General features: G+C 47.6%; 1 protein-coding gene across 3 annotated transcripts; it reads left to right on the top strand.

Annotated features, from left to right (window-relative positions):
- Nucleotides 1-2,975: 2,975 nt before the first annotated feature.
- On the top strand, nt 2,976-13,669 carry LOC108633279 (cationic amino acid transporter 3-like). Of its 3 annotated transcripts, none has more exons than XM_018045009.1 (13): nt 2,976-3,256; nt 3,991-4,059; nt 6,633-7,029; nt 7,632-7,790; nt 10,582-10,753; nt 10,998-11,110; nt 11,264-11,477; nt 11,647-11,786; nt 11,888-11,990; nt 12,172-12,371; nt 12,570-12,736; nt 12,987-13,095; nt 13,262-13,669. In XM_018045009.1, exons 3-13 carry the CDS (start codon nt 6,651-6,653, stop codon nt 13,348-13,350), a joined length of 1,845 nt encoding a protein of 614 aa, XP_017900498.1. In that variant the 5' UTR covers nt 2,976-3,256; nt 3,991-4,059; nt 6,633-6,650; the 3' UTR covers nt 13,351-13,669. The 3 variants fall into 3 exon arrangements, with proteins under 3 accessions (XP_017900498.1, XP_017900497.1, XP_017900499.1); XM_018045008.1 differs by having other exon boundaries at nt 6,630-7,029; XM_018045010.1 differs by lacking the exon at nt 7,632-7,790 and having other exon boundaries at nt 2,977-3,256; nt 6,630-7,029.
- The last annotated feature ends 437 nt before the right edge of the window (nt 13,670-14,106 follow it).

Here is a 14,106-nt window from a genome sequence, read left to right as displayed (position 1 = left end):
AATATAATCAGTCTGATTTCGGTTGGCCATCTGGTGATGTCCATGTGTAGAGTCTTCTTTTGTGTTGTTGGAAGAGGGTGTTTGCTATGACCAGTGCATTCTCTTGGCAAAACTCTATTAACCTTTGCCCTGCCTCATTCTGTACTCCAAGGCCAAATTTGCCTGTTACTCCAGGTGTTTCTTGACTTCCTACTTCTGCATGCCAGTCCCCTATAATGAGAAGAACATCTTTTGGGGTTGTTAGTTCTAAAAGGTCTTGTAGGTCTTCATAGAACCATTCAACTTCAGCTTCTTCAGCATTACTGGTCAGGGCATAGACTTGGATTACCATGATATTGAATGGTTTGCCTTTGGAAACAAACAGAGATCATTTTATCGTTCTTGAGATTGCATCCAAGTACTGCATTTCGGACTCTTTTGGTGACCATGATGGTTACTCCATTTCTTCTAAGGGATTCCTGCCTGCAGTAGGAGATGTAATGGTCATCTGAGTTCGATTCACCCATTCCAGTCCATTTTAGTTCACTGATTCCTAGAATGTCGACGTTTACTCTTTCCATCTCCTGTTTGACCACTTCCAATTTGCCTTGATTCATGGACCTGAGATTCCAGGTTCCTATGCAATATTGCTCTTCACAGCATCGGACCTTGCTTCTATCACCAGTCACATCCACAACTGGGTATCGTTTCTGCTTTGACTTCATCCCTTCATTCTTTCTTGAGTTAGTTCTCCACTGATCTTCAGTAGCATATTGGGCACCTCCTGATCTGGGGAGTTCATCTTTCAGTGTCCTATCATTTTGCCTTTTCATACTGTTCATGGGGGTCTCAAGGCAAGAATACGGAAGTGGTTTGCCATTCCCTTCTCCAGTGGACCACATTCTGTCAGACCTCTCCACCATGACCCATCCATCTTGGGTGGCCCCACATGGCATGGCCTAGTTTCACTGAGTTAGACAAGGCTGTGGTCGTTGTGATCAGATTGGCTAGTTTTCAGTGACTGTGGTTTCAGTCTGTCTGCCCTCTGATGCCCTGTCTCAGCACCTACCATCTTACTTGGGTTTTTCTTACCTTCCGTTTAGTTGCTCAGTCACGTCCGACTCTTTGCAACCCCATAACTGCAGCACGCCAGGCCTCCCTGTGCATCGCCAACACCTGGCGTTTACCCAAACTCACGTCCATTGAGTCAGTGATGCCATGCAACCATCTCATCCTCTCTTGTCCCCTTCTCCTCTCGCCCTCAATCTTTCCCAGCATCATGGTCTTTTCAAATGGGTCAGCTCTTCACATGGAGAATCCCCTTTCTAAGCCAGAGAGGCTGAGAAAAGGAAAACTAAGCTTTGCTGTAATGTTGCCTGGCCTTTATTTAAGTTGCTGCATAAAAAAATTGGTCTCTCACTTATAATACTATACTACAATTAGATCTATATTGCCAAAGTATGGGAACATGGATGGAGGTTAACCCCCCTACATTCTAAACGATCCCCTTTGATCTTCCTCCAAATCTCAGGGGGGAAATCAAGCTTTCCCCACTCCTGCAAGTTCTCTTACTCGTTCAGATTGTTCTGATCAGCCAAAAGAAATCAATGGAATACACACACACAGACATATACACCCATAAACAAAACCCAAACAGTCAAAAACTCAATAAAGTACAAGAGATGGGCCCAGCAAGCAAAGGGAACCAAAAATGATAGCCACCAGTTAAAAACAAAATTAAATAAAGCACAAACTGGAAAAGAAAACCAAATCAAGGTGCCAACTAGGGAGTAAAGCAACAGAAACAAAACAAATATGGTGAGAAAAAGAAAGAAGAAGAAGAAAGAAGAAGCAAATATAAGGAGAGGTAAATAAAGATTTATGCATATTAAGGAATAACTACAACAGGAAAATAGCAGTAAGAAAAGCCAAAGAATAAATGTAGAAAAATAATAATAATAAAATGTAAAACTTGAAGAATTTAAAAGGAAAACCCCAAAGAACCAGAGAAGGCCAACATAGAGGCAGAAGTATAAACAGCAAATACAAACTGTGATAAAAAAAATTCTCCCAGGGGGCTAAAAAATTCTCAAAAGCTTAAGTAGATTTAACAGTACTAATAAGATCAACTACTACAGCAACAGAGTGGGGGGAAAAAATCCAGAAGCAGCTAGAGAACAAGTCAAAGTATAAGAATAATAAGTGTTTTCCTTGGATCTCAGCTGTCAGCTTGCCTTCCCTCTCTGGGAGTCTCCATGCACCTCGACTCCCCTGGATGCCCTCCAACACTGTGCTGGTCTCTGGCCCTGCTGCCTGGGCAGCTCAGATTCTAATCTGGTCCTACTCCTGGGTGTTCTTGCCTCCAAGGTCCACAGCTGCCAGAGCTGGCGTGGTTTCTTCTGCGGGAGCGCTCGGTGTCCTTTCTTATATTCCAGAGACACAGAGTCTGCCTCCTTGATGGAGTGGATTCAGTCTGCAACTTGTGCAGCAGGGGGAAGGTTCTGAGTTCTCCTTAGCCGCACTGCCCCTGGGTTTCAGCTGTGGCTTTGTCTCCGCCTCTGCCTGTGAGTCGTCCACAGGGCTTTGCTCCTGAGGCTGCCCTGGAGGGCGTGGGTCTGCCCCAGGGAGGAGGGGGTGAGGGGGGTGCAGCTGCTGGGGCGGCAGGGCCCGGGGCACCAGGTGCTCATGGGAACTGGCGGCTAGGGCCCCAGGAAAGGGGCTTTCTAGCCTCTGGCAGCTCTGCCCCAGCGGCATCCAGCGTGGGGGTGGCACAGCTGCTCGGATCGTGGGAACTCTGGGGGCGCCGAGTGTGCAGGGACCCCCGAGTGTGCAGGGACCCCAGCTGTCTCAGCCGAGGGAGCTCTGGCCCTCCAGGGTGTCGTCTGGCCTCTGGCAGCTGTGGTCACAGCGCCTCCAGGCCGGTCCTTCTCTGCTCCCGGCTCCCTCCCCCGTGAAGGCACTTAAAGGGCCAGCCTCTCTCTGGGGCCTTCCACTCTCCAGGGCTGACATGTAGGGACAGAGGGGCCACAGCGATGGCTCCACCGCCTGCGAGTGACTCAGCAGGATCGCCCTGCCTCCCTGGCTGCCCGGGTTTCCTGCTCAGGCGTTTCCCACTGCCAACTCCTCCCTCACGTCCCCTCGGGCGTCTCCCCGCAGTCAACAGCTGACCTCGCCCTGGGATCGCTGCAGGATCCCTGCGCTCCAGCTCCCAGCCCTGCGCCTCCCAGGGGACATGCGTCCCTGCATCCCTCTCCGGGGAATGTATGGCTGCGGCAAGGTTTGTCTCCGTGATTCTCATTCCATTCAGACGCTCACAGACCAGCTGCTTCACTCTCAGCCTCAAGTGCTTCTCTGTCCCCTGAACAGTTTCCTCAGCCTCCAATGCACCCACGCTGGGACCGGGCCCCTGCTTCAGTCCCGCACCCTCCCAGGGCAGGTCCAGGCCCACTGACTCTCTTTTCCCCCACTTCCTTCACCCTGCCGAGTTCTGTGTGGTTCTATATAGTCTTCTCCGGTGGCCAGGTGCTCCTGCCTGCTCTCTTCTGCCCTTCTGCAAGATCGCCTGTGTCTGAAGGTGTCTTCCTGAGGTATCTCTGGAGACAGAGGCACTCCACACCCACCTGCTCCTCTGCCATCTCATTCCCCCTCATCTAATCAAACTAAGATGCCATCTCCCCAGAGGGACGATCCCTGTGGGACAGCATTTTCTCAGCCAATCTGCCATTCTTATCTGGGCCAAATTGAGCACTATTTGGTCTAAATTTTAGCTATAAAACTTTGACTAATGAAAAGAAAGATGACATTTTCTTATGACCTGGTGTGGCCACAAAATTCTCTGGATTCCAGAGAAAACTGGCTAAGATAAAACTTTTTGAAATTGGGTAGAAAAAAAAAAAAAAACCCCAAACAACAAAAACAACCTCCCCAAACAAAAATAAACACACAAAAACTGGTTCTTCTTGCATGTGCAATTAGAGAAAGCTAGCTTTTAAAATACTTTTTTCCCCCCAGAATTCTGACACTGAGAGAAGTTCTGCTAGAAGAACATGGTTTCCTGTGCCTTAAGACCAGCACTCTGAGGTACAATTCTCTTATCTAATCTAATTATCTCTAGTTCCTGAGCCTGAGGGTGGGAAATGGAAAGGAAATCTTTTCAACTTTTACTTATTAAAACTGTTGATTATAATCCAGTGAGCTTTATAATACCTGATTCATGACTAGGATTAGCAAATGAAACTGTATTATTTCAATGCATGTATAGGCCTCATCACATTTATCCATTTCTTTGAGGTTGGACAGCTGGGTTACTTCCAGCTTTCAGCTGTTGTGAATAATGGTGCTATGAAAATAGGTGTGCAAATATCTGTTTGAGATCCTATTTTCAGTTCTTTTGGGTGTACACCCAGCAGTGGAATTGCTGGATCAGGTGGTAATTCCAGTTTTAGTTTTTTTAGAGAACCTTACATTCCTCCTCACGGTGCACAGGGGTTCGTCAGCAGCATTTGAGCAAGAAGAAAACACAGGTCCAGAGAAGTGTATGACTTGTTCAAAGGCACAGCAGGGTTCGAGGAGCCAAGATTCGAATCAGAGTTTCCTGGGTTTTTGAATCCTTGCTCTGAACCAACACTCTAAACTTGGACTTCAGAGTATCAGGGGTAGAAGCCCCCTGATGGTGACTTGTGGTCACTGGGTCATCCTAGGCCTGCAGAGCAGTGTAGTGAGGGGACATTTCATGCCCCAAAGCAGCAGGAAATAGAGTCCTGTCCTTCCTGATTCAGAATAAAAGTTGATCTCTCTTCCCTCCAGGCAGGTAGTTGGGAGGCCACTCTGCTATGATGCTTTGACTGAGCTGGGCTTGAGTCTGTCCCTCCCTACAAATTCCATCTGCTTCTGCCCCAAAGCAGAGTCCCTGTTCCATGTCACTCTGAAGGCAACAGAACAGGAAGCTACCAGGTTTTAGGATCTTCATCATGGAAACAGGTGGAGTCTGTGATTTCTGATCACCAAGCCCATTAGTCACTTCATCCCTATCTAAGACAGAAGGAAGTAATGATCATGACAGTTTTCCCACAACAGCATGACAAAGATGGGCTATAGTGTGTGCAATATCAACAAGCTAATAAATAGCAGAGCTGGATTTGAAATAGCAGACCTGATTGATTTTGCTTAAAAATAAGAAATCAGCATTCTTATCCACTCAGTTCATACTGGTTAAGCAGACACTGTGAGCCAGGCAGTGTGCCAGGTTTTGCTTCTGTAGGGGCAGAAATTTCCTTTTCTAAGCTCTTTGGCTGGTCAAACAGGCACTTCCCTGGTGGTCCAGTGGCTAAGACTCTGTGCCCACACTGCAGGGGGCCCGGGCTCCATCTGTGGTTGGAGAACTAGACCCCGTATGCCACAACTGAGTTCACCTGCCTCAACGAAAGATCTGTGTGCTGCAACTAAGACCCAGTACAGCCAAAAAAAAAAAAAAAAAAGACAGATTAGGAGATTCAATTTGCTCATAGGGGAGCCCCATAAAAGTTCTGAGACTCAAAGACTTTCAAACAACTGAGGCTCATATCCTCCCCTGACCTAAAGAGAAGGGAGTAGGAATCTTCGGCTTGAAAGGGGAGGAAGAGAACCCAAGGGAAGATGGGAAAAGCAAATGCTTGGAAGACTCTTGAGAGTCCCTTGGATAGCAAGGAGATCCAACCAGTCCATCCTAAGGGAAATCCACACTGAATATTCATTGCAAGGACAGATGCTGAAGCTGAAACTTCAATACTTTGGCCACCTGATGTGAAGAGATGACTCATTTGCAAGGACCCTGATGCTTGGAAATATTGAAGCTGGGAGGAGAAGGGGACGACAGAGGATGAGATGGTTGGATGGCATCACTGACTCAATGGACATGAGTTTGAGGAAGCTCCGGGAGTTGATGATGGACAAGGAAGTCTGGTGTGTTGCAGTCCACCGGGTCACAAAGAGTCAGACACGACTGACCTACTAAAGACAACAACAAAAATCAAGTGCTTGGTAAACAAATGTTTGCCACTTCAGAAGATAATCCTTTTAGAAATAATAGGTTTTCTTTGGTGATAGCTCTCTTCCTGTGTAGGTCCCTTAATCTACGTTATTTGGAGCAGTTAAGCAATAGGCAAGGAGCTTCTCCTGAGTCTGCTGGGTCTTCCCTGCCTTCAGCTCAAAACAGTCAACCCGTCAAAGGGGCACATTGGAGAAGATGTATTCTGGTCCCACTAGAAAAGATCCTGATGCTGGCAGAGATTGAAGGCAGAAGGAGAAGGGCATGACAGAGGATGAGATGGTTGGATGGCATCACTGACTCGATGGACATGAGTTTGAGGAAGCTCCAAGAGTTGGTAATGGACAGGGAGGCCTGGGGTGCTGCAGTCCATGGGGTCCCAACGACTGAGTGACTGAACTGATTCTGCTCCCCATCACTTGTCTTTAAACATTCTTCCTAGTAATTTTGAAACACATTAAGAGGCTTCATTGTGTTTGAAGAAACCAAAGCTCAGAGAAGGGAGAACTTGCCCAGTGGGTCCTTTTACCACCTGTCCCTCATCACTCCAATACTTCATGGAATTTAACTCCTAGGGTCAGGGACAGATAAACAATCTTGCTGGCTCTGTGTCTTGTTTTCTCAGCAGATCATAGCCTCCTCAACTATGTCTAGGATGGTGTGTCAGTATGTTCGCCACGTTGGTCAGAAGCTGGTCCACAGGCGAGGGGCAGACACCATAAAGGAGTCTGACGGTCTCAAGATTCATCTGAGTGCCACAGAGCTGGTGTTCTTGGGTGTGGGCAGGAACCTGGGAGCCGGCCTGTACATCGTGCTTGGTGCAGTGGCCAAGTACGTAGCTGGACCAGCGATTGTCATCTGCTTCTCGGTGGCCGGCCTGTCTTCTCTACTGTCGAGGCTCTGCTATGTGGAGTTTGATGCACGGGTACCACGCTCCTCTTCTGCGTATGTCTGCAGCTACGTCATGATGGGACAGCTCTGGGCCTTCGTTGTTGGCTGGAACATCATACTGTTATTTTTAATTGGTGAGGTGATGGGACCAGGCGACAGGTGTGGGGGGAAAGGTGTGGGGGCTAAGGTCAGGAAACTGGGAGATGGGATTGTGGTCTCATTCATGGGCACTTTGTTACCTGACTTGAGGTGGGAAATGGGTAACTGTGGCTGGAAAACCCCACAACTTCATTCTAGTCAGCTCTCTCCTGCTTTCCTTAAATACTTGGACTGAGAAAGAGAAGGAAAGGAAATTGTGGGCACGGGTGGGAGGGAGGCGTGTCCCACAGGCTCATCACCTCATTATATTGGAGTCTTTGCTCAGCTGTTGCCTCTGAGTGATTTTTTTTGGGGGGGGCGGGGGGGGGTTGCCACTTGATTTAAAATTTCATCCCTCATCTTTTAGCCCTCCTGGTCCAACTTCCCAGTTTTCTTTCCTTGTGAAACACTGACCTCCTCCTAACATATTAAAGAGTGGACCTTTTTTGTGAGTCATCTCAGTCTGCTCTCGATACCCCATGGAAAAAAAAATCTTTGAGCTTATATATTTTGTATATTTTTTCCTCCAATATACGTCCATTGGCACTTACTAGGTGTTCAATTTTGTCTGTGAATGTTCGTTTTTCTGCTGCTGCAGCCATTGCATGTACAGCCCGCGCCTGGAGGTACGCCTTTGAGAGCCTCATTGGGGACCGCATCTCTCAGAAATTGGAGGAAACTGTCCCTCTGCATGCACCCTACTTTCTGGCCCAGGATGCAGACTTTTTCGCACTGGGCCTGGTGCTGCTGCTTGCGGGTGAGTCAGCGGTTAGATATAAGATGTGATGAGGGGACTCCTATGGTGGTCCAGTGGTTAAGAATCCACCTTGCAATGTGCAGACAAGGGTTCGATCCCTGGTCAGGGAGCTAAGATCTCATGTGCTGCAGAACAATTAAGCCCAAGTCCTTAGCCTGCACACTACAACTAGAGAATCTGTGTGTGTGTGTGTCTAGTTGCTCAGTCACGTCTGACCCTTTGTGACCCTTTGGACCATAGCAAAATAGACTCCTTTGTCACTGGGATTCTCCAGGCAAGAATACCAGAGTGAGTTACCCATTACCTTTTCCAGGGGATCTTCCTGACCTGGGAAGTGAACCCATGTCTCCTGTGTTTCCTGCATTGCAGGTACATTCTTTATCCACTGATTCCCAAACTTTGCTGTTTGGGTCGCAACAAAAGATCCCACAGCTAAGACCCAACTCAGCCAAATTCAGTTCAGTTCAGTCACTTAGGCCTGATGGACTCTTTGTGACCCATGGACCGCAGCACGCCAGGCTTCCCTGTCTAGCACCAACTCCCGGAGTTTACTCAAACTTATGTCCATTGAGTCGGTGATGACATCCAACCATCTCATTCTTTGTCATCCCCTTCTTCTCTCGCCTTCAATCTTTCCCAGCATCAGGGTCTTTTCAAGTGAGTCATCTCTTCGCATCAGGTGGCCAAAGTATTGGAATTTCAGCTTCAACATCAGTCCTTCCAACGAATATTCAGGAGTGATTTCCTTTAAGATGGACTGGTTGGATCTCCTTGCAGTCCAAGGGACTCTCAAGAGTCTTCTCAAACACCACAGTTCCAAAACATCAATTCTTTGGCACTCAGCTTTCTTCACAGTCCAACTCTCACATCCATACATGACCACTGGAAAAACCATTGCTTTGACTCAATAGACCTTTGTTGGCAAAGTAATGCCTCTGTTTTTTAATAGGCTGCCTAGGTTGGTCATAGCTTTTCTTCCAAGGAGCTTTTAATTTCATGGCTGCAGTCACCATCTGAAGTGATTTTGGAGCCCCCCAAAATAAAGTCTCTAACTGTTTCCATTGTTTCCCTTCTATTTGTCATGAAGTGATGGGGCCAGATGCCATGATCTTGGTTTTCTGAATATTGAGTTTGAAGCCAGCTTTTTCACTCTCCTCTTTCACTTTCATCAAGAGGCTCTTTAGTTCTTCTTTGCTTTCTGCCATCACTGTGGTGTCATCTGCATATCTGAGGTGATTGATACTTCTCCCAGCAATCTTGATTCCAGCTTGTGCTTCATCCAGCATAGTGTTTCTCATGATGTACTCTGCATATAAGCTAAATAAGCAGGGTGGCAATATACACCCTTGACATACTCCTTTCCCAATTTGGAACCGGTCAGTTGTTCCATGTCCAGTTCTAACTGTTACTTCCTGACCTACATACAGATTTCTCAACAGGCAAGTCAGGTGATCTGGTATTCCCATCTCTTGAAGAGTTTTCCACAGTTTGTTGTGATCTACACAGTCAAAGGCTTTGGCATAGTTAATAAAGCAGAAGTAGATGGTTTTCTGGAACTCTCTTGCTTTTTCCATGATCCAACGATGTTGGCCATATGATCTCTGGTTCCTCTGCCTTTTCTAGATCCAGCTTGGATCGCCTCACAGTCCAAGGGACTCTCAAGAGTCTTCTCCAACACAACAGTTCAAAAGCATCAGTTATTCAGTGCTCAGCTTTCTTTATAGTTCAACTCTCACATCCACACATGACTAGATACCAGTGAAACACACTCTGGAATTTTGACAATTCAAATGTCTCTAAACCATGCCAAATATTTGGGGAATAAAATTTACTCCCAGGTGAGAATCATTTTCTTAGACTGACATATTTTCTTCTTGGTACTGAGACAAAAGATTTTCATTTTTTATTTCAGAGGAAATTCATATAGCATAAATTTATCAATTTGCTATTTCCCCCAGCTTTACTGAGATGCAACTGACATACAGCACGATAAGTTTGAGGTGTAAAATGTGCTTTTTTCTTTTTTTCTTTTTTTACTGTACTAGGTCTTTATCGCTGCTCACAGGTTTTCTCTGGTTGCAGAGAGCATGGGTTACTCTTTGCTTTGATACACAGGCTTCTTGTTCTGGTGGCTTCTCTTGTTGCAGAGCACGGGCTCTAGAGCTCGGGCTCAGTAGTTACAGCACATCGGCTTAGTTGGTCTGCAGTACGTGAAATGTCCCTGGACCAGGGATGGAACCCTTGTCCCCTGCATTGGCCGGCAGACTTCCAACCACTGGACCACCAGGAAAGTCTCACAGTGACTATCTGATAGACTTGCCTATGCGAGATGATCGCCACAATAAGAAATGAACTATTAGGTCCTTCCTGGTGGTCCAGTGGCCGAGACTCCTTACTCACTGTGCAGGGGACCAAGGTTCCACCCCTGGTCAGGGAAGTCAGATCCTACTTAACGGAACTAAGGGTTCACATGCCACAACTAAAGATTCTGTTATGCCACAGCAAAGACTCAGCCCAGCCAAATACAAATAAAATGAAAAAATTTTTTTAATTATAAGAAAAGAAATTAACTATCTTATGGGTACAATTCAGGGGTGCTAGTACATTCACAATGTTGTCCAGCCATCACCTCCATCGACCTTCAAACATGTTCATCTCCCCCAAAAGACACCCTGTATCCCTGAGCATCACGGTCCATCCACCCCACCCCCACACCCCCCAGCCCCCAGGCTGCTCCCTGGCTCTATGGACTTAGTTACTGTGCGTGTCTCGTATTCCATCTCTCCTGCAGTACTACTCGCTCTGGGAGTTCCTGAGTCAGCCTGGGTTTACAGAGTGTTCACGGGCATCAACCTTTTGGTTCTCAGCTTCATCATCCTCTCTGGCTTCATTAATGGGGACCTGCACAACTGGAAGCTCACAGAACAGGACTACCCATTGGCAACAGCTGTATTCTCGTATAGGTTATGAGCGTACCCTTGGTCATATTAATGTGTGTGTGTGTGTGTGTGTGTGTGTGTGTGTGTGTGTGTGTGTGTGTAGGGAGGTGGGAGCTGAGAATCTGGTGGGGACTAAAGAGACTGAGGCTGGTGGATCCGGATGGTGGGTTTCTTGGAGGCCAGAGTTTGTGGTATTGAGGGAAGAGTCCAGAAGTGATGGCTGAACCCACCTCACCCATGATCTTTCTTGCTCCTTCTCTCACCACAGCTTGGGCCCTCCAGGTGCTGGAGGGTTTGTGCCTTTTGACTTTGAGGGGGTTGTCCAAGGAGCAGCTACGTGTTTCTATGCATTTGTTGGTTTTGCTGCCATTGCCGCTAGAGGTAACATGATCACTGAGTGTCCCATCGGGGGTCTGGACAGAGTTTGGGCTGCCCTTGGGCACAGAGGTTGGGAGAAGGTTAGCCTGCTTCAGGCAATTCTGTGCTTTCACCCCATGGCGTTTTCCTGACCTGCTGCTTCCACCCCTTTTGCAGAGAGAGGAGACCTCAAGCCTCAGCGGTCCATCTCCCTGATCTCACTCCTCATGTGCTTTTTGGCGTATTTTGCTGTCTCCGCGGTGCTCACCCTCATGGTGCCCTACTACCAGATTCGTCACCACAGCCCCTTGCCCGAGGCTTTTCTCCATGTTGGCTGGGGCCCTGCCAGATGTGTGGTGGCTGTTGGCGTCCTCTGTGCTCTTACGTCCAGGTCAGTGTCCGGGTTTCTCCCCGTCAACTGTCAGATGCTCATGCACCCCAGCCCGTGGGACTGAGAGACAAGAGGGAAAGACATCTTGCTCCGTGTAGACTAGGGAGCGCATGTCCTGGTCTCCCCTGCTTCTCCACGTCCTCACACGTGTCTCCACTTTCTCTCCCAGCCTCCTGGGTGACATGTTCCCCATGTCTCGGTTAATCGGTGCAATGGCAGAGGACGGGCTCCTTTTCCGGGGACTTGCCCGGGTCTATGGTCACACAAAAATCCCCGTCGTGGCCATCATGTCTTCTGGAAGCCTTGCAGGTGAATAAGCAAAACTCGCTCCTTCCTTGATCCATTTCCCTTAAGTGCAGTTCCAATGGTTTCTTAATCCCACCCCTGCCGTTTTTGCTCCCCCATTCTAGGGATCATGGCATTACTCTTTGAGTTCAGCCACATTGCAAACCTCATGGCAGTTGCGTCCCTGCTTGCTTACTCCATGGTGTCCTTCTCGGTCCTTGTTCTCAGGTGAGACCGCACTACACCTTGACTGAGGGGCTTGGGGTCATGGGGATAATGGGGAGGTCATCCTGGTCTGTGTCTTCATTATGCCTTCTGATCGTTCAAGAGAAGAAAGAAGTGGAATAGACAATCTGGTGTTCTGTGAATAGTGGCTGCTGTTAATATTGCCTTTAAACCTCTAACTCAGGTATCAGCCAGGTCAGAATTTAAGTAAGAGTGAGAAAACGGAAGAAGAAACTGAGATGGAGCTTGTACCTGTAGGAAGTCCTTTGGACTCTGTACCTGAAGCAGGAACCTCAAACATTCTAAAGAGCCTGTGGTTGCCTACCAGCACCACCCCCACCCGGAAATCTGGCCAGATTGTCTATGGATGTGCCTTCCTGCTTGGTGAGCAGTGGGGTTTCCCTTTGTTCATGTTCTGAAATGGACAGGATGGAGTGAGAGTGTGTATTTTGTCAGTTAAGGAGTCTGGGAGATATGATGGCCCTTCCTGATGTTGGTGGTTTCAGGGAGGGGTGTGACCCGAGGTCCTGGCGTCTTTGGCTTCTGGGTCCAGCCTGTTCTCCTCCTCCTTGACCCTTGCAGTTCTCCTGCTGAGCATCCTGAGCCTGGTCCTGGCCCAGTGGCCCAGACGTGTGTTCTCTGGAGACCCCGCGCTCACAACAGTGGCTGTGCTGCTGCTGCTGCTCATCACTGGGGTGACGGCCATCATCTGGAGGCAGCCCCAGAGCCCCAGACCTCTTACATTCAGGGTATGTGACCTATGTGTACAAAGTGTCTATGTTCAGTGAAGGAGGTCTGCGTGCTTTGAGACATCAACATCCCTTGCTGGACCAGGGAAGAAAAGGAGTTGCTGAAACCTATGGACTCCTCCCTGATCCACACTCAGTGCTTACAAACCAGGCTCAATAGGCACTGAACACAAAGCCTGACCCACGAAGGTCAGGGTCTCCCTTTCAGACATCTGGGCTGTGTTCAGGGATGAACTGACTCTGCCCACAGGTCCCTGCTCTGCCTGTCCTCCCGCTGGTCAGCATCTTCGTGAACCTTTACTTGATGATGCAGATGACCTCTGGGGCCTGGATCCTCTTTGGCATCTGGAATGCCATTGGTGAGTGACTTTCTGGGCTGAAGAGGCTTCTTGAGTGACTGAGCCCAATCTTCTTCCTACCACCTCCCCCCTAAACTGTGTCAGACACCAGAATAGAAGGCTTACTGGGTATTCATAAGTGAAGAGAGCCCCTGTTTTTCTTCTTACTGTCTCATTTCCCTACTAGGATTTGCCATATACTTTGGATATGGGGTCCGACACAGCTTGGAGGAGAACAATGAGCCACCAGCCTCCACCTCCCAGACTCCGGACTAAAACACCCCTAGTGATGAAGCATCTTAGCCAAAGGAAATAGATGCTGTGTGGACCCCTCCATACACTGGAGGTATCCGCTGGTTCAAGGCACACTTTGAGCCTCTATGGACTGTGCAAGTGGAAAGCATTTAGTGCCCTGTATTTATTGCCAGTGGACAAAATGACTTTGCTATTGTATAATTTTTAAGTAAACTCTCTTAAGCTTAATATGCATCAGAAGATTGCATGCTTCATAAGTGTGTAGTAAGATGAATCTTCACAAAGAAAGTATTATGATGTTACTGACAACTAGAGGAAGAAATAAAATATTAGCCTACACATAAGATGCACCTTCTTGTACTTATTTCCAATAAGAATGAGATTGTCCCATGGGAAGGAAACTCAGGTAACTATGTATTATGTCAGGAGTTACACTTTAGGGGCTTCTCTGATGGTCCAGTGGCTAAGACTCTTTGCATGAAATGTGCCCATCTTTGCATAAAATGTTCCCTTGGTATCTCTAATTTTCTTGAGGAGATCTTTCTTCAAAATAGTCTTTCCCATTTTATTGTTTTCCTCTATTTCTTTGCATTGATTGCTGAGGAAGGCTTTCTTATCTCTCCTTGCTATTCCTTGGAACTCTGCATTCAAATGGGTATATCTTTCCTTTTCTCCTTTGCTTTTCGCTTCTCTTTTCACAGCTATTTGTAAGGCCTCCTCAGACAGTCATTTTGCCTTTTTGCATTTCTTTTTCTTGCGGATGGTCTTCATTGCTGT

The sequence above is a fragment of the Capra hircus genome, unplaced genomic scaffold (genome assembly GCF_001704415.2).
Source record: "Capra hircus breed San Clemente unplaced genomic scaffold, ASM170441v1, whole genome shotgun sequence".
Classification (NCBI taxonomy): domain Eukaryota; kingdom Metazoa; phylum Chordata; class Mammalia; order Artiodactyla; family Bovidae; genus Capra; species Capra hircus.
The sequence above is the reverse complement of the archived record's forward strand: the minus strand, read 5'-3'. Positions and strand labels throughout refer to the sequence as shown.

Coding starts and splice junctions, on each gene's coding strand:
- LOC108633279 (XM_018045009.1), top strand. CDS start 6,651: ATGTCTAGGATGGTGTGTCAGTATGTTCGCCACGTTGGTCAGAAGCTG. Junction 11,478..11,646: donor CTCTGTGCTCTTACGTCCAG/GTCAGTGTCCGG, acceptor TTTCTCTCCCAG/CCTCCTGGGTGACATGTTCC. Junction 11,787..11,887: donor GTCTTCTGGAAGCCTTGCAG/GTGAATAAGCAA, acceptor CCCCCATTCTAG/GGATCATGGCATTACTCTTT.